The 14049-nt window shown below is 40.8% G+C and overlaps 2 protein-coding genes across 5 annotated transcripts in view; one reads left to right on the forward strand and one right to left on the reverse strand.

Moving 5' to 3' along the window:
- The window catches only part of ERP44 (endoplasmic reticulum protein 44), a 45187-nt gene extending 44754 nt beyond the window's left edge, over positions 1–433 (forward strand). Inside the window, exon 12 of the mRNA XM_084307014.1 lies at positions 197–433. Coding sequence (XP_084163140.1) covers positions 197–298 — 102 coding nt within the window. The 3' untranslated portion in view covers positions 299–433. The remainder of the gene's footprint in view (positions 1–196) is intronic.
- Positions 434–2174: 1741 nt separating this feature from the next.
- Positions 2175–14049, reverse strand: part of STX17 (syntaxin 17) — a 30539-nt gene continuing 18664 nt past the window's right edge. For 3 of the 4 annotated variants that reach the window (XM_084281870.1, XM_084281869.1, XM_084281871.1), the window contains exons 4-8: positions 12264–12483; positions 7509–7627; positions 7374–7424; positions 5273–5359; positions 2175–4558 (exon numbers count right to left, since the gene is read on the reverse strand). In XM_084281870.1, the coding sequence (XP_084137996.1) occupies positions 4319–4558; positions 5273–5359; positions 7374–7424; positions 7509–7627; positions 12264–12483 (717 nt within the window). In that variant the 3' untranslated portion in view covers positions 2175–4318. The remainder of the gene's footprint in view (positions 4559–5272; positions 5360–7373; positions 7425–7508; positions 7628–12263; positions 12484–14049) is intronic. The other variant, XM_084281872.1, reaches the window with a different exon arrangement.

The raw sequence follows: 14049 nt of genomic DNA on the forward strand, positions 1-14049 counted from the left end.
ATTGATGTCTGGATATGTATTTACCTACTTGGGACTTTTGGCATGTCTCCAAAAGAAAAATAATTAAAGCAAAGCTCAATTTGTGAGAATGCTGGCTATTTGTGCACTCCTCTAACTGTTAAAAGTTCATTTAATGGAAGCAGTTGATGATAAAAATGCCTAACGAGTGATTTTTACGGTTTGTTCTGTTTTTCAGCCAATTCAGGATTTAGCAAGCAGCCCACCAGAGAGTTCATTCCAGAAGCTGGCACCCAGTGAACATAGGTACACCTTATTGAGGGAAAAAGATGAACTTTAAAAACTTGAAATGATCTTGCAAGCCTTTCAGACAGCAGCATTGACTTCTGTGTGGTGGAAATAGTAAACCTATATTTTCATAATTCTATGTGTATTTTTATTTTGAATAAACTGAAAAATAATTTTTTTCTCCCCAGGCTTGTAAATACATTTGTTTGGTGGGTCATTCTGTACAGCATCTTTCAAACAGTACGTTCCTAATGCTAGAGTAAAATACCAGAGACCCATCCAGACTCTTGATCTAACTCTGTTCTGTAAAACTTTTATAATCCAAATGAAGGTATCCTTGCCAGAGACATGCTGTTAACTTGCACTATCCCATTAAATAGGACTTTTGGGTTGTTTTCTGTGTAATCTTGGTAGTACGTGCTTTTCTCTTCTTCTTCATGTCAACAGCTCTCCTGGTAATCTCTTTCTTTGTCACATTTTTCTCCGACTTAAGAGGGTCTTCTATTCTGGATACTTGGGAAGGGAATAAATTAAAGTTTTACAGAATCTTGTGTGGTGCTTTCCTGGGTCTAAATGTTCGAGCACTTAAACAGTTCTGACTGTATTCTGGATTCTTGCTCGGCTATTTGAGAAGAGCCCCGTGGCCCTGCGCAGCTGTGCCAAAAGCTGATCCCGACAGAGCCTGCTCAGTGCAGCCTCAGGCACAGGCGAGCTTTCTCGGAGCGATTCTGATGAGGCAGGGGCTAGCTCTGGCCAGCACAGAGCTACAGCTGAGCAGATGCAGAGCTGGTGGCTAAAAGCATCTTGCAAGGCTGTTTAAAAGCTTTCGGTTTGTTTGTTTCACTCCAAATGGAGCAGTTGTGGCATACCCATGCCACCTTCCCCTTGGACTCCAAAGGTGGCAGCAGGGGCAGGGTTTTAAGGCTGCCACTTGTTACCTGCTGCAGGCACTGCTTATGGAACCAAGGTGTGAAGGCAGCTGGAATCACAGTCTGTTCCTGCAGGGTGCCTTAAAGTGCTTGACTTACTCCGCTGTTTCCTTACTTACTCTTATTTATGAGTGCTGAAGGTGGCTGAACTTCTTCCTAGAGGTGCTGCTTCATGCAACCAGCGGTCCAAGGGCTGGTGCTTTCCCCTGGGTAGTTAAAATGTGCCACCTCCAGCCCCCTTTCTTAATCCGTGTTTGTTTTTCTGAGTAAGGCCTCGTTCCTAGAGCTTGGGCATCTCTGTGCCAGGTAGCCAGCGAGATGCATCAGTGTTATGGCAGTCCTTTCCCTGTGTGTTTGTTGGAGTTGGACCAGCCTCCTGGGTTCTTGATAACCATTGAACTGGATGCACTGACTTTAAGTGTTTTTTCTGTTTGCAAGCAGAAGGTTGAACAGCCGAAGTCTACTTGGGGTTAACATGGTGATCAGCATCTCTTAGGCTTTTGAAGTATCTGATAAGAAGAATTTAGGTAGGAATTATGATGAATTTAGCAAGCGTGTCATGCAGGGAGTGCTGGACAAAATGTGAGCTTTCCAAACTCAGCCCCTCAATTCCTGATGATCTGCATCACGGATCTTACCCATTCACTGCTCAGCTAATCCCCCATTTAATGCTTCTCCAGGCTATCAGGGGAAGTTGTCCAACAACATTAGGGTTATGCCCACACGAAACAAATTCATTCCAAGGTCTTCCTTTAATTCAACTCCAGGAGTCGATTTCTGTACCAGTTACCAGCTGCCTGAGACACTTTAGGAACTTGTGTTAATTTCAGTCAATGTAAATATTTTAATGGGTGAGGTGTGTGTTTGGTAACTCAGGATTCCGAAATGTTAGTAACGTCATTGTTTTAATAATGGAGAAATGCTGAAGGATTAAGCTTTTAGATGCTGAAAGGAAATAAAAAGTGACATAAATAAATGCTATGCAGGCTGATAGGCAAAAGTTTTTATTTGGTCTGAAAGAATTATGTCTATTTTGCATATCTTCTGACATCCCTAGCAATTTAAATGCTAGTTTGGTTACTCAGATGCCCCTATTTTTCCCATATGTAAATAACCCATCTACTTTAAAAATCATGGCTTAAATAACAGCCTCCCCAGTGTAGTGTGTACACAATGTTTTTAAATTGCTTCCTTAAAGACGCGAGGAGGAAGAACAGTTTTTGTGCTCGATCTTTTATGAGATGAGCCCGTGCTAAGCTGACTCTGTATCAGTTGTAGCAGTAGCTCAGCTCTGACTTCAGATTGTCCTGGCATTAAGTCCACTTCAGGAGGAGAGGGTGGAGCCTGTTGGCATTTCAATGGACACAGTTCAGCAATGTATTGTAGGAAAGCAGACCTAGTTTTTTAAAACTGTACAAAGAATCAACCAGAATTCCTATTTAAAATCTTCTTCCTTATTTCCCTTAGTTTCTTCCTTTAGCTGTCGGAATGAACGCACAGCCCTCGTGTGAAGTTGTTACAGCCTCATTAAATGTATTTACAGCCGAAGCAGACGCGTTTAAAGGACAGGGTTTTGGCATGACAGGTGCAAATGAGCTGAATTACTCGGGTCATGTTTTCCACTCCAGCTGATTTTACAGATGTAGGCACCGTGGCTTTAACACGTGCAGTTTTGACAATGTTCATGATTACTTGTGAAAACTGTTCTCCTACACGTTGCTTCCCTGAGCCTCGTTCCTACTTAAAATAGACACCACGCTCTGACTGGTAGCGATTTCAATCATGTTTTAAAAGTAACACAGACGAACTGTTCAGAAAAAGGTACTTGTGCTGTAACTAACAGTTGCTTACAGTGTCTCTAGGCACAAAAACCTATCAGCTGCCATTAGCAGGCGCTGCGTTCCAACGATGCTATCAAAGCAGTGCTTAAAAAAGGGAGCTTTTTCCAAACTCTGCTTCCTTGCACAGCGTTCCCTGCTCGGGAACCTTAGGTGAGCAGCACTCAGGATGGACTGAGCGATGTAAAACTTAAAGCAGCAGCTGCCCAGCTCGCCTTTCTGCTCCTCCTGAGGGCAGCAGCAATCGTGTGGGAACCGTCCTGGAAGGATGAACAAGAAGCTCAGGCGAAAATAAAAACGGCAGCACTCCTGTGTGTAACAACAGAAGTTAGAGAAGCAAAGGGCTTCTTAAGCAGCAAAATAAGGAAGGTAAGGAGAACAGGCATTGACTATAAAAGCTGGAGGAAGCAGTAACAGTACCAAGCCTTACGCAGGCTCCAGAGTAAAGCACACAGTATCAGGTTGCCGTTTTCAAACTAGTCCCAGGCTCTGGTCAGCTGCCAGGGGCACCATTTAACAGGTAACTCGCGGGGCCTCGCTGTTCACCACCCTCTCCCCGGCACCTACTGGTGCCTTTGAGGGATAAAATACTATTGAGGGAGCGGGCCCTGCTGCAGCACCGCCTCCCCATGAAGCCGTTTAACTCTCCCAGCAGAGTGCTGCTGGTGCCAGGCTCTGAGGATCGAGGGCAGCAGCCACCCAGGAGCACTGCTGAAGCAAGCTGAGGCTTCAGGCTCAGAATGGTCGGGGTTTGGCACTTCGCTCCGTCTGCAGTGCTCCTGAGATGTGCCAAGGAGCTGAAGAGCCATGGAGAAGGAGTATTGTCTGAGGGCAGTCCTCAAGGGGTGCTGCTGAGGCTGAGATTGAACTACGCTTTGAACAAATGGGGAGCTCACAAATTTAAAAAAAAAATGAAAATGGGAAAAACTGATTATGGTGTTCATGAGAAAGCGCTCAGTTTTCCAAGTCTCTCCCTCTGTACTGTCTGAAGGACATTTTGTGCAGCTCAGCACCAAACACCTGCCCTCCAGCACGCCAGCTGGGCATGTAGCTCACCTAAGAATTCCGTAATTAAAAAGAAGTGACCAGGTAATTCCTAAAAGACTGATGCAACTTATCGCATCTGAAAAGAGGAAGCTCCAAAGTTCTGGCATTACCGTTTCCCCCCACCCCCGTTAACAGTACTGCTGGCAAAATCTCACACAAGTTCACACAACCCAGCCTCGTATTTAAAGCGTGAAGCTGCAGGTCCGTCATCAGCACGGCCGCTGTACCTTCTGTCCCTAGTCATGATGAATCTGTGCTTCAGCTGGATTTTTTGGCTCTTTGGCAAGAAAGCTCCGGACAGCTGGAAGAGACCTGCTCAATCAGTTTTTGTTTTCTCCTCTGGATCAATTTTCCACCTGTGAAGCCCAAAATCCCACCACCAAGTGCAGCTGCAATTCCTGCCACTTTGAAGCCTGCGAGGAGCCCAATGGGACCCCCCACCACGCCTCCAATGACAGCACCTGCCACAGGCAGAGCTGCCAGCTTGTATTTTGCAGCCTGTAAAGACAGAGAGGAAAAAAAAAAAGAGTTAGGAAACTTGCCTGTTGTGACGTGCCTTTTTCCTTTCATCGCTCTTGGCAATGAGTTGAATGCTCAGCGATAACTACACTTGACAAATTATTATTAAAAAAAATGTTCTATTATCCCACATGTACATACCAAAACTGATTCAAAAGAGAGCTCTCGTATGCGTTTGGGAACCAGATCTTTTGACATGCTGCTGGCTGATGGCATGTGCTACTTATTACCTTATCTACATCATTACATGAAACAGAAAATGCTCAGACTTCTCAGTAACGCCTAAGTACAGGCGTGTGGCTTGTCAGGAGCTCTCCCTGACATCACATAAATTGGAATTGCATGTCAGCAGCAGCCTGTTGTCCCACAGCCATTTGATTCTTGTGAGCCAATCGTTGCACGCTCTTGTTTCACAGGTGCACCGAAGTAGCATCAGAATATCATATAATGTGACTTGCAGAAAACAAGAAAAAAAAAAGAAAAAAAAAAAAGGTATTTTCTAGTAGCCTGGATGTGATAGAAAATTACAAGAGAGATTGATTTTTTTTTTCCCTGCTACCTGTGGGCCATTTCTTCCTTATTTCCTTAATTGCTGGCTCCCTCAGCATTAAAGACGGCAGATCAATGGGGTTAATACAGAGGGTTGCTGGGAGGCAGAGTACCATCGATTCAGCAGCAGGAGCAGATCCCTACCTTCCTCAAGTTTTTGGTCCCCTCTTCAGTATTCGCAGCAGCGCTGTTGACATGGTCTTCAATCCTGTCAATCTTCTCCTGCTGAGCCTAGATGCAAAGGAATTATGAGTGAGGCGGCCTGCTGGGAAGCAGCAGTGAGCCAATACACACCATTTTAATGCCTGTAATCAGGGCCCCACAGCCGCTTTCATCTGCCACACACTGTAGCCATGCAGCCCTAATGGTGGTTCATTAATAGCAGCTGATAAACTGTGCTGAAAATACAAACTTGCTTTAAAGAAAGCCTAACTGTCAAGTAATAATACGGTGCGAATATTACACAACGTGTTGCTACTGGTAGAGAAAACAACCCATAACATAGGATTTCTAAATCTTTCCCGTGAATAGATGAACTTGCATTCCAAAGGGCAAAACAAGCCAAGCTGGTGTTTTCGTTTCCTGCTGAGCTTCATGTTCAAAAAAAATTATAGAGATAGCATTTATAAGATCAGTACCAATTCCAGCATACAAGGCGGCATACAATACCAAGAAATCTAAATAGAAATATTTAGGTATGACATTATGAAACAGCAACTTAACTTTACAGACATGATAGTGGCCACTGAAAATATACTTGCTGCTGCTCTGTGTGCCACTGTTCTTTCACTTAAAAAAAATACTACATCCAATCCTTTCTCAAAACGCAGCCAGATTCCCCTGCAGTTTCCCTCAGAAGACAGAGGGGTTTGTGGGCTTCTTTGTTCTTATTTTAATCTCAGCAGCACTCAGGCTATTTTATGCTACAAAATAATGAGGCAGCTAATGTTCACCTTCAGGAAAAGGCATTCGGAACTTTTTCCTCTTTCTAGTTCAGGAACTGCTGAGTCCAGCTTTGGTATCTCCATCTACCATCTAAGCCACGCCATCAAACACTTCAGACACTTGCTAGTATAGCTAATGTTGGTTCTGTGCAAAGCCCACTCCTGGAACAGGCTACTAAATAAAAAAAAGCCTAACAAATCTTGTACGTGAAGTAGCACAGGTTCAGCAGAAAGGATAAAAGCGATCTCACCCATCCCACCGAACCCAACAGCAAGGAGATTACATGACCCTCCTAGCAGATGAGAACTGTTCAAATTCCTCTTAGCAAAGGAAGAATTAAACATTGAGAACTAACTGGGGGTGACAAAGATGCAAACCCTTTGACAGCCACGGTTATGAAGGTAAAGAAAGGGTATGATGGTGAGGGAATCTTCAGACATTTCCTAGTACTCCCAGTTCAGAGAATAGAAGTTCCTGGAAAGCTTCCAACCTGTGCAGTGAAGGCTGCTGAAGCCTGTCCTCATGATTACAATTAGACACGTTAAGAATGAACGGGCACCGCAGTGTGTCCTCTAAGGTTCAGCACATGGCAAGGGGCACTGGCTAGAACAGGAGCTGTTGCTCTGGTGACAAGAACTGAGGAGTAATTACCAGCACTAGTGCTGAAATAAGAGTACTGGCTCCTCAGAATTTTACCTTGACAGATTCTGAACCAACAGGACAACCAGGAATGTACTTCTAGCAACAGCTCGTTGATACATGGAAGGAAGAATTATTTGTTTTCTGACCAGAATAGGCAGTTATGTGTGTTAAACTAATGCTTTTAAACATTCCTCTATTGTTACTACTTGAAAACCAAAAGAAAATCTTTCAATCTAGTGCTAGGTAATTAGTGCTGTAATAATTACATGGACCACCTTCAACTTTAGAAAGCATCAAATGTGCAGGCTTTGAAACCAGAGCCACATTTACCATGGGTCCCAAGTAGCAAAGACAGGAGCTTCATGCAGGCACCTCAGCTAACTGGGGACACTGCTCTGCCTCCGCTCAGTGACGGGCAGCTCCCTGAAGTTCCTGACAGCCACTAGGGTTTTGTAATCTCAATTTGTTCAATATTGGACTGAATAAATTCACTTAGTGTCATTCTGCTACTCTGTTGTTATCCAGAGATAGCTTGGTCTGAGTTCAGGTTATGGACAGAAGTATTGCTCATCTTTTGTTCCCCATCTAGGTGTTACCCATTCACTATTTTATTTTTTACAAGTTTCTATCTAATAGAGAATGCAGAATTAATACTTACGTTGACTAACACAGAAAATTCAGTCACCAACTGGCTAAGCTGAATCAAGTCCTACAAATAAAAAAACAAATGTTATTTTCTAATAGTTGCTGAAAACAAGAAGACCAATGTAGCCATAAGGGAGTTGCAGCATACCTCTTCTAAAGTTTCCCAGGACTCAGCTGCATTTTCATTCTGAGGTATTTCAGGAAGGGGAGAATACATCTGGATTAAACTTTGGGACCCGTCCTTCACTTCTGCGTTATACAAAGTTTCTGAATGAAAAACACAATGTTTACAAATAAATGCACTCGATCAGACTGCAGGTGACACAAGCAAGTTTTCTCACTCTTAACACTTCTCATGGATAAATTGGTATTTGATTTAATGCAAGCTTAGCAACAGCCCTGAAAACTCTCACATAGGGAAAAGTCTCACAGCACCACACAGTTTCTTAAAAGGAAATTATTGCCAAAAAAAAATAAATTCTAACAGCACACTTTCACAATTGGTTCTGAGAATGATGAAGAAATTACACTGCTGAATTTATGCCCAGTCAATTGTTTTTATGTCAGCTGAGCTTGAAAATTTTACAGAAGAAAACTGAGCTTGGGTCAAAACCTTCATTTACATACAATACATGAAAACACCTCACTTCCAAAGCTGGACTATTATTTGTTTTATGACTGATTTTTATGCTACCAGTTAGATTGTCAGTCGTTTGGGTCTAAAAGTAGCCAGAAGAAACAATTCTTGAAGTAAAAGTAGTGAAAACTCGGTAATATGCTGCTAAACATTTAGTGCTCTGTCCCATTGCGTAACAGTAGTGCAAGGACGGCAAACATTTAAAGCTCAGCAGTGTAAAGGGGATATTCCTAAGCATCTTCCTTTCTAAATCTTCTGGATTGAATGTAAAAGACTGTGGAAAAAAATGGGGAAAGCAGATACAATGAAAAGATACACACATACCTCCTCCAGCCAGTGAGCCCTGTTTGGAGCCATTACAGCTGTAATGGACAAGTGAATACTTATGGACAAGAAATTCAGTGGTAATTAAGAATAACAAATTTGGCTTCTCATAAGCAAGGATTAAGGAATAGCTTGAGTATGAAAGGCAGGCTGGAGAATGTATGGATGGATGTAAACACAGTGCAAAGATCGTGCTAATTTAGACTACAATTTCTGAAGGAAGACAGCTACTTTAATAGGACAGTGATGTTTACTTTCTTGGGAGGTATTAAAGCTTAATGTAGGGGTGACTGGTTAGATATTTCTAACACTAGTAAAGTGTAAATATTACATTGAAGTCTTCCGTAGAAGCAATGAATGTGCCACGGTACTGTAACAATATTATATGACTGTTACTACAACAAACAATGGAAAATAAATTAATCTTTCTTAATAAAAAAAAAAACACAGTAATAGAGCATGCTTATTCATGGAATTAAGATAAAATAAAAATGATGCATTTTCATTACATTTGTCCATTTCTCAGCATTTTTATCCTAGTATCACAAGACACAGCAAGGACCAAATCTTACTACTCTCAGATCAATACAGCTCTGACACTGAAGCTGATACTCAGCTATAGTTACTAAATACACAGAAAAGCAGAGCAACAAGGGTAGAGTACGTGATGTAGTGTTTTATGTGGGCCTTGGTTTTCTTTGTCATTATTTTTACCCCTTTTCCTATAAAAATCCAGACACAGAAGGCACTTTTCAGTCAGATTACACTGTTGTCATCTTCTAATAGCTAAAAATTACTGAAAAGAAACATCCTCAAGCAAACTCTTCTCTCACTTCAAAGATCTAAGGTAGAGATTAAGAAAGGTAAAAAAAAAAAAAAAAAAAAAAAAAAAAAAAAGTAAAGTCACATTTGAGCTGAAAGTATGAGTAAGAAATTTATATTCACAACTTCATGTTTTATCAAGTCTAACCAATTTTAATAGAACTGAGAGTGGAAGTGACTGCACCAGTTTCACTTACAGCCTCTGCACAGAAATGCAGTAATACAAAACACCTCTGTGAGCTTTCAAAGAGCAGCTTCGCACCTCATTATCCTCAAGATAAAAATCTAATGCTCTGCAAGATTCAATATACTGGTTAAAAGACTTCAGTAATTTTAAGAGTAGAACCTGACCTTTTGTTAATATTTGCTTAAAATGCAATTAAATTCCATTTCTATTGGATCTGAGCTGAGGACGGTGAAGGGGGGGGGAAGGACCTCCATCATTTCGCTGACATGCCTTCTAAATGGGCAATCTGAATTTGTAAACTCCTTACTCCTCCACCAGATGGGAAGCAACATGCTGCAAAGAATGGGCATACTAAAGCTCCTTTGATTAAGATCAGCAGCCAAGATTTGCTTTCAGGACTGCAGCCTCTAAGCACAAAAGAAATAGGCAATATATTGCATCTGTGTTAGCAATTCAACAGAGCTGCTTTCACAGCCAGGCAAACTTCTTTAAAAAAAAATCTGTATAATTATATTTAGTTGTCTGCCTGACTGTATGTTTCCCTTTAAATGGGATGAGCTATTTCTGCATTCTTGAGCTGACATGTAGGAGCATGTCACCCCAGTAATATTTTTCTGTTCTTCTCATCCCAATCTATACGATCAATTTTTCTTCTTTTTAAAGTGTGGTTATGCTCAATTTCCTCCATATTTTAAAGGTATTTTAGATTAAAAAAAAAAAAAACAACAACCACAGTCCTGTTCTTTGAAATTAAACTGTAGTTCCCGTTTGCCATCCATGTACCTGTTAGAAAAGCAATAAGCCAGGACAAGGCCTTTCCAATAAAACACCAGAATGTACTGAGGACAACTGCAGAAAGTTACCAAGAGAACAGGTGTTTTAAATTTTATTCTGATTGTAACACAGACGAGCTCACAAAGAGCCTGGAAGCGATGGCCAATACGGCTGATGGGGATCACTGAGTGCAAGAATTCACCCTTCTAAGCCTTAGAGTAAGACCAAAGACAATGAGCTCCCCACAAAAGAAGTATACACAAATTCAGCAAATGGATTAGTAGAAGTTATGGGGAAGAAGTTCCTAAAGGATAAAAGAGTGCAGAAGAGCTGGCAGACACTAACAAAATGGACTATACTGAAGATAGCAGCAAATGGTCCTGATGTAGAGGAATACATGTAACACAGGAAAGAATTATGAGTTCAGCAAGAACTCTTCAGTGCCCCGGATGTCAAGACTTTGAGACAATTAATATGAGTGCAAAACAATAACATAGATGTGGAAGGTTAATATCAGAAAGACTAAGACACAAGTAAATTACAACTACCATGGGCATAAATGGTAGCAAGGCAGTTTTCATGAATGCCGTGAAAATTAGAGGAAGACAAAGTATAAGTAGGTGCAGTGCCAGGCAAAGAAAGAACGATGACCCAGAGAAAGACGAAGTCAGTCCTTACACAGAAAAGGAAGCTGTAATCTTGATGCAATTAATTCTAACAAGAAGGAAAACACGCAAACAAAAAAGATAGGCTGAAACATAAAGAGAACAGGTTAAAAATATTTAGATGATCCAGATGTTTTCAAGTCCTGAGGGTCTGATGAAATTGATTCCTGAGTATTTAAGAAACAATCGCTGAAAGTTCACATATTTCTGAGAACTTGAGAGTACTAAGAGGATCCTGAAGGACTGCAAGAGAATAACCAAGATATCTTCCTTTTTTTTGGAGGAGAAGGAGAATGCAGCAAATAGCCAGACTTGGAAACCCACAAAGGATGAACTCCTGAATAGTCAGTTTACAGATATCTAAAAAGACAGTGAAGGTGTTGAAAACAGCAAAAATTCATATGTCAAAAGCCTATTTAATCTTTTTTACTGGTCTAGTAAGAATATATGAATTGCATAGTTGATATAATTTGACTTTCATAACACTTTCTGATACTACTACACCTGACGTTCTCAAAACGAAGCCCAATCTTCCAAATCCACTTTTCTTTTCTCCCTTGCTTGTTAATTACTCTTGAAACAGTCCCTGGAGTTCTTTATACAGCAACAAGAAGGGCTGTGAAATCAAACGGGATCGCAGGTTCTTCTACAATGACATTGACTGAAAATACTTTCACTTTTAAAGACATGACATTTCCAAACAACTTTAAACAATGTTGCTACTGCAACAATCAATCTAATTACTATTATGTAGAAGGATTTAATTCTTATATAATCAACTTTCTCACAGATTATTAGCAGAGAACGCAAGCCAGTGCCAGAGCATGGTGCGTGCTTCCCCTGAAGACAGAACGGTACAACAAAGACTGAAAGACATTTTGTATGGAAAGGAGGGAAAAACAGCAAACATCTGACTTGTTGCCTTCTATAGTGTGTTTTCAAAATCTTTTATTTCAACAGGTTTATAATATTTTCTGCTTTCTTGTTGGTTACCGAGATCAAATGCTACAAGAAGAGAGATTCTCCTTTGTATATAGACTTGGTCAATCCTTCTGCACATTTCAGCAGTGGCATATCATAATGTCTATCATATAAAAATTGTTTTATTTTCGATGTTGAACGCACTGATTCAGTGAAAATGGCCTAAATGATTACTTGCACATGATTAAGTGATTTGCAGGACCAGGAAAGAAGTCAAGCTACAGTGAAACATGAAGTACTCTTCCTAGGAACAGTCTCCAATTTCAAAATCCAAGGCTATGGGATCTTCTTCATGGGAGGCCACACCTACTCTATTTCTTAGGATGCTTAATTAGAGTGTCCTCCACTTATCAAAACTCAACAGGTCATCAGAAAAGTGTGGTGCAGGGAAAGAAAATCCACTTCTTAATTAACTATTATTATTCAGCTGGTATCTCTTAGGTTTACGTCACATCTGGTCAGAAAATGCTCACTGGATACAACAATACAGATACAGAAATGAAATTCTCCTACCTCCTCCTACAGTTATAGATCTGGTTAAAGAGCCATCCTCCTGTCCTTCTAGTTGCCTTTTAAGTTCTTCTGCAGATTCAGAATGGAGCTGTAGGAAGTCTTTAATGGCAGATGAAGCTTCCTCTCTCACTGGATTTATCATTCTCTGCAGAACCGGGATGTCTTCCTGTCGGACTCGCAAACAAAGTTTCTCCATCTCTCTCATATTGGCTCGGAGTTGCTGTAACAGTTTTAAGAGTCGTTCAGTTAGCTTACTGTGTAAAAGAACCAGACACCTTCTGTGGCTATGAAGCAACTATCGCCTTGACCAAATATATCTTCTAAATGACCACAAAGAAGTGCCATGTTTTAATAAACTAAGACAAATAAAGGTCCCGACTTCAAAGCAATCCTTCAGCTCCTGGTCACCCCTCCTCTGCATCCATTTCCTTTCCCAGTCTGCACTGTAGGACCGCATTGGATTCACCTGTCAATGACACGTTCCCTAGTGCTGTAAAAGCTCTTGCATCCAGTACCAAAACCTCCCTTTGAACCCATCCTGGGTCTCCTACATTCTGCTGTTTTATGACCCAGTGCTATTCCCTGGGCTCTTTGTACTGCTCCTACAGAAGAGTCACCCCATAAAAAATACAGCTCTCTGCAAAGTCCTTACTTCAGGTATCTCAACCTCAAGGTGATCTGCTTTGAACAAACAACCAATCCCCTACTCTTCGTAAGGAGGAAGATGGTCCTGTAACTGGCAGTGATACTGAGCAAGACAGCAGCAACCAGCTCGGTGCGTAGAGGAGGGCACTGCTCCACGGTGCGTTTGACTTGGGGGTGCCACTATGTCACAGCCAGCATGTTAAGTCTGTTGCCTTTTTTTATATTTTCTTACACAACATCACTCGGTTCGCTACAAAAAAACTTCAGGCAGCAACTCCCTCTTCAATGGCATTTAGAAAAAACAACAGTTTATATACAGAGTGCACGGAGTAGTCATCTGAATGTAGTGGTCAGAGTCCTTTTGGAAGTGGCCTACTTTCCTGAATGTGAATTAAGCCACCTGCCCCTGAAGAGAAGGAACCAAACATCAAGGAAAAGACGGTACCTTTTGCGTTCTCTGGTGAGCTCATTTCTCAGTAGTACCAGCCAACCACAAAACAAGGGAGAAATATTTTTAAAGTTGTCCCCACCAATTTTTTTTTTTTAATTTTCTCATCAATTCTACATGTTGTCCACTTCCCCAAGTAAAAAAGTCAGTCTGTTTTGTCCGGGGTTTTGATTAAAATATATAACTAATTAAATCACTATGTAATTATTCAAGTTATTTTGGTGAGCGCGTCCAATTTAGTCCTTTCCCAAAATATTTACACAAGTCGCAACAAGTTGAGATAATGTCCCAATAAAATAAGCAATTGTTTCTCAATTTATTTATTTTTTTATATAAGTGACTGTGTTGATTAATGCACTTCAGGATGCAATAATTTGCAATCCCTAATTTTCCCAAAGCAATCAACTTCATTTTGTAAAGACATCTTTATAAACAAAGGAGAAGGATTTCTTTTTTTTTTTTTTTTTTTATTCAATATATTCTTTTTCAGAGGAACGGCAAATATATTTGTTTGACTGGAATATCAAATATAATAAGATACAAAAATATCTCTTTAATTACAATGGTTTTAAGAAGATATGAGCTATTCACAAGTAGCAGGAATAGTCTGTGTGCAGGCATCTCCTGTGACATAAATTTTTGTCTACAGCAAAACAGAGGTATTTTATTGCCTAGACTTTTAAAATCTAAAAA

Source organism: Netta rufina, assembly GCF_964035555.1.
Source record: "Netta rufina genome assembly, chromosome: 2".
Lineage (NCBI taxonomy): Eukaryota > Metazoa > Chordata > Aves > Anseriformes > Anatidae > Netta > Netta rufina.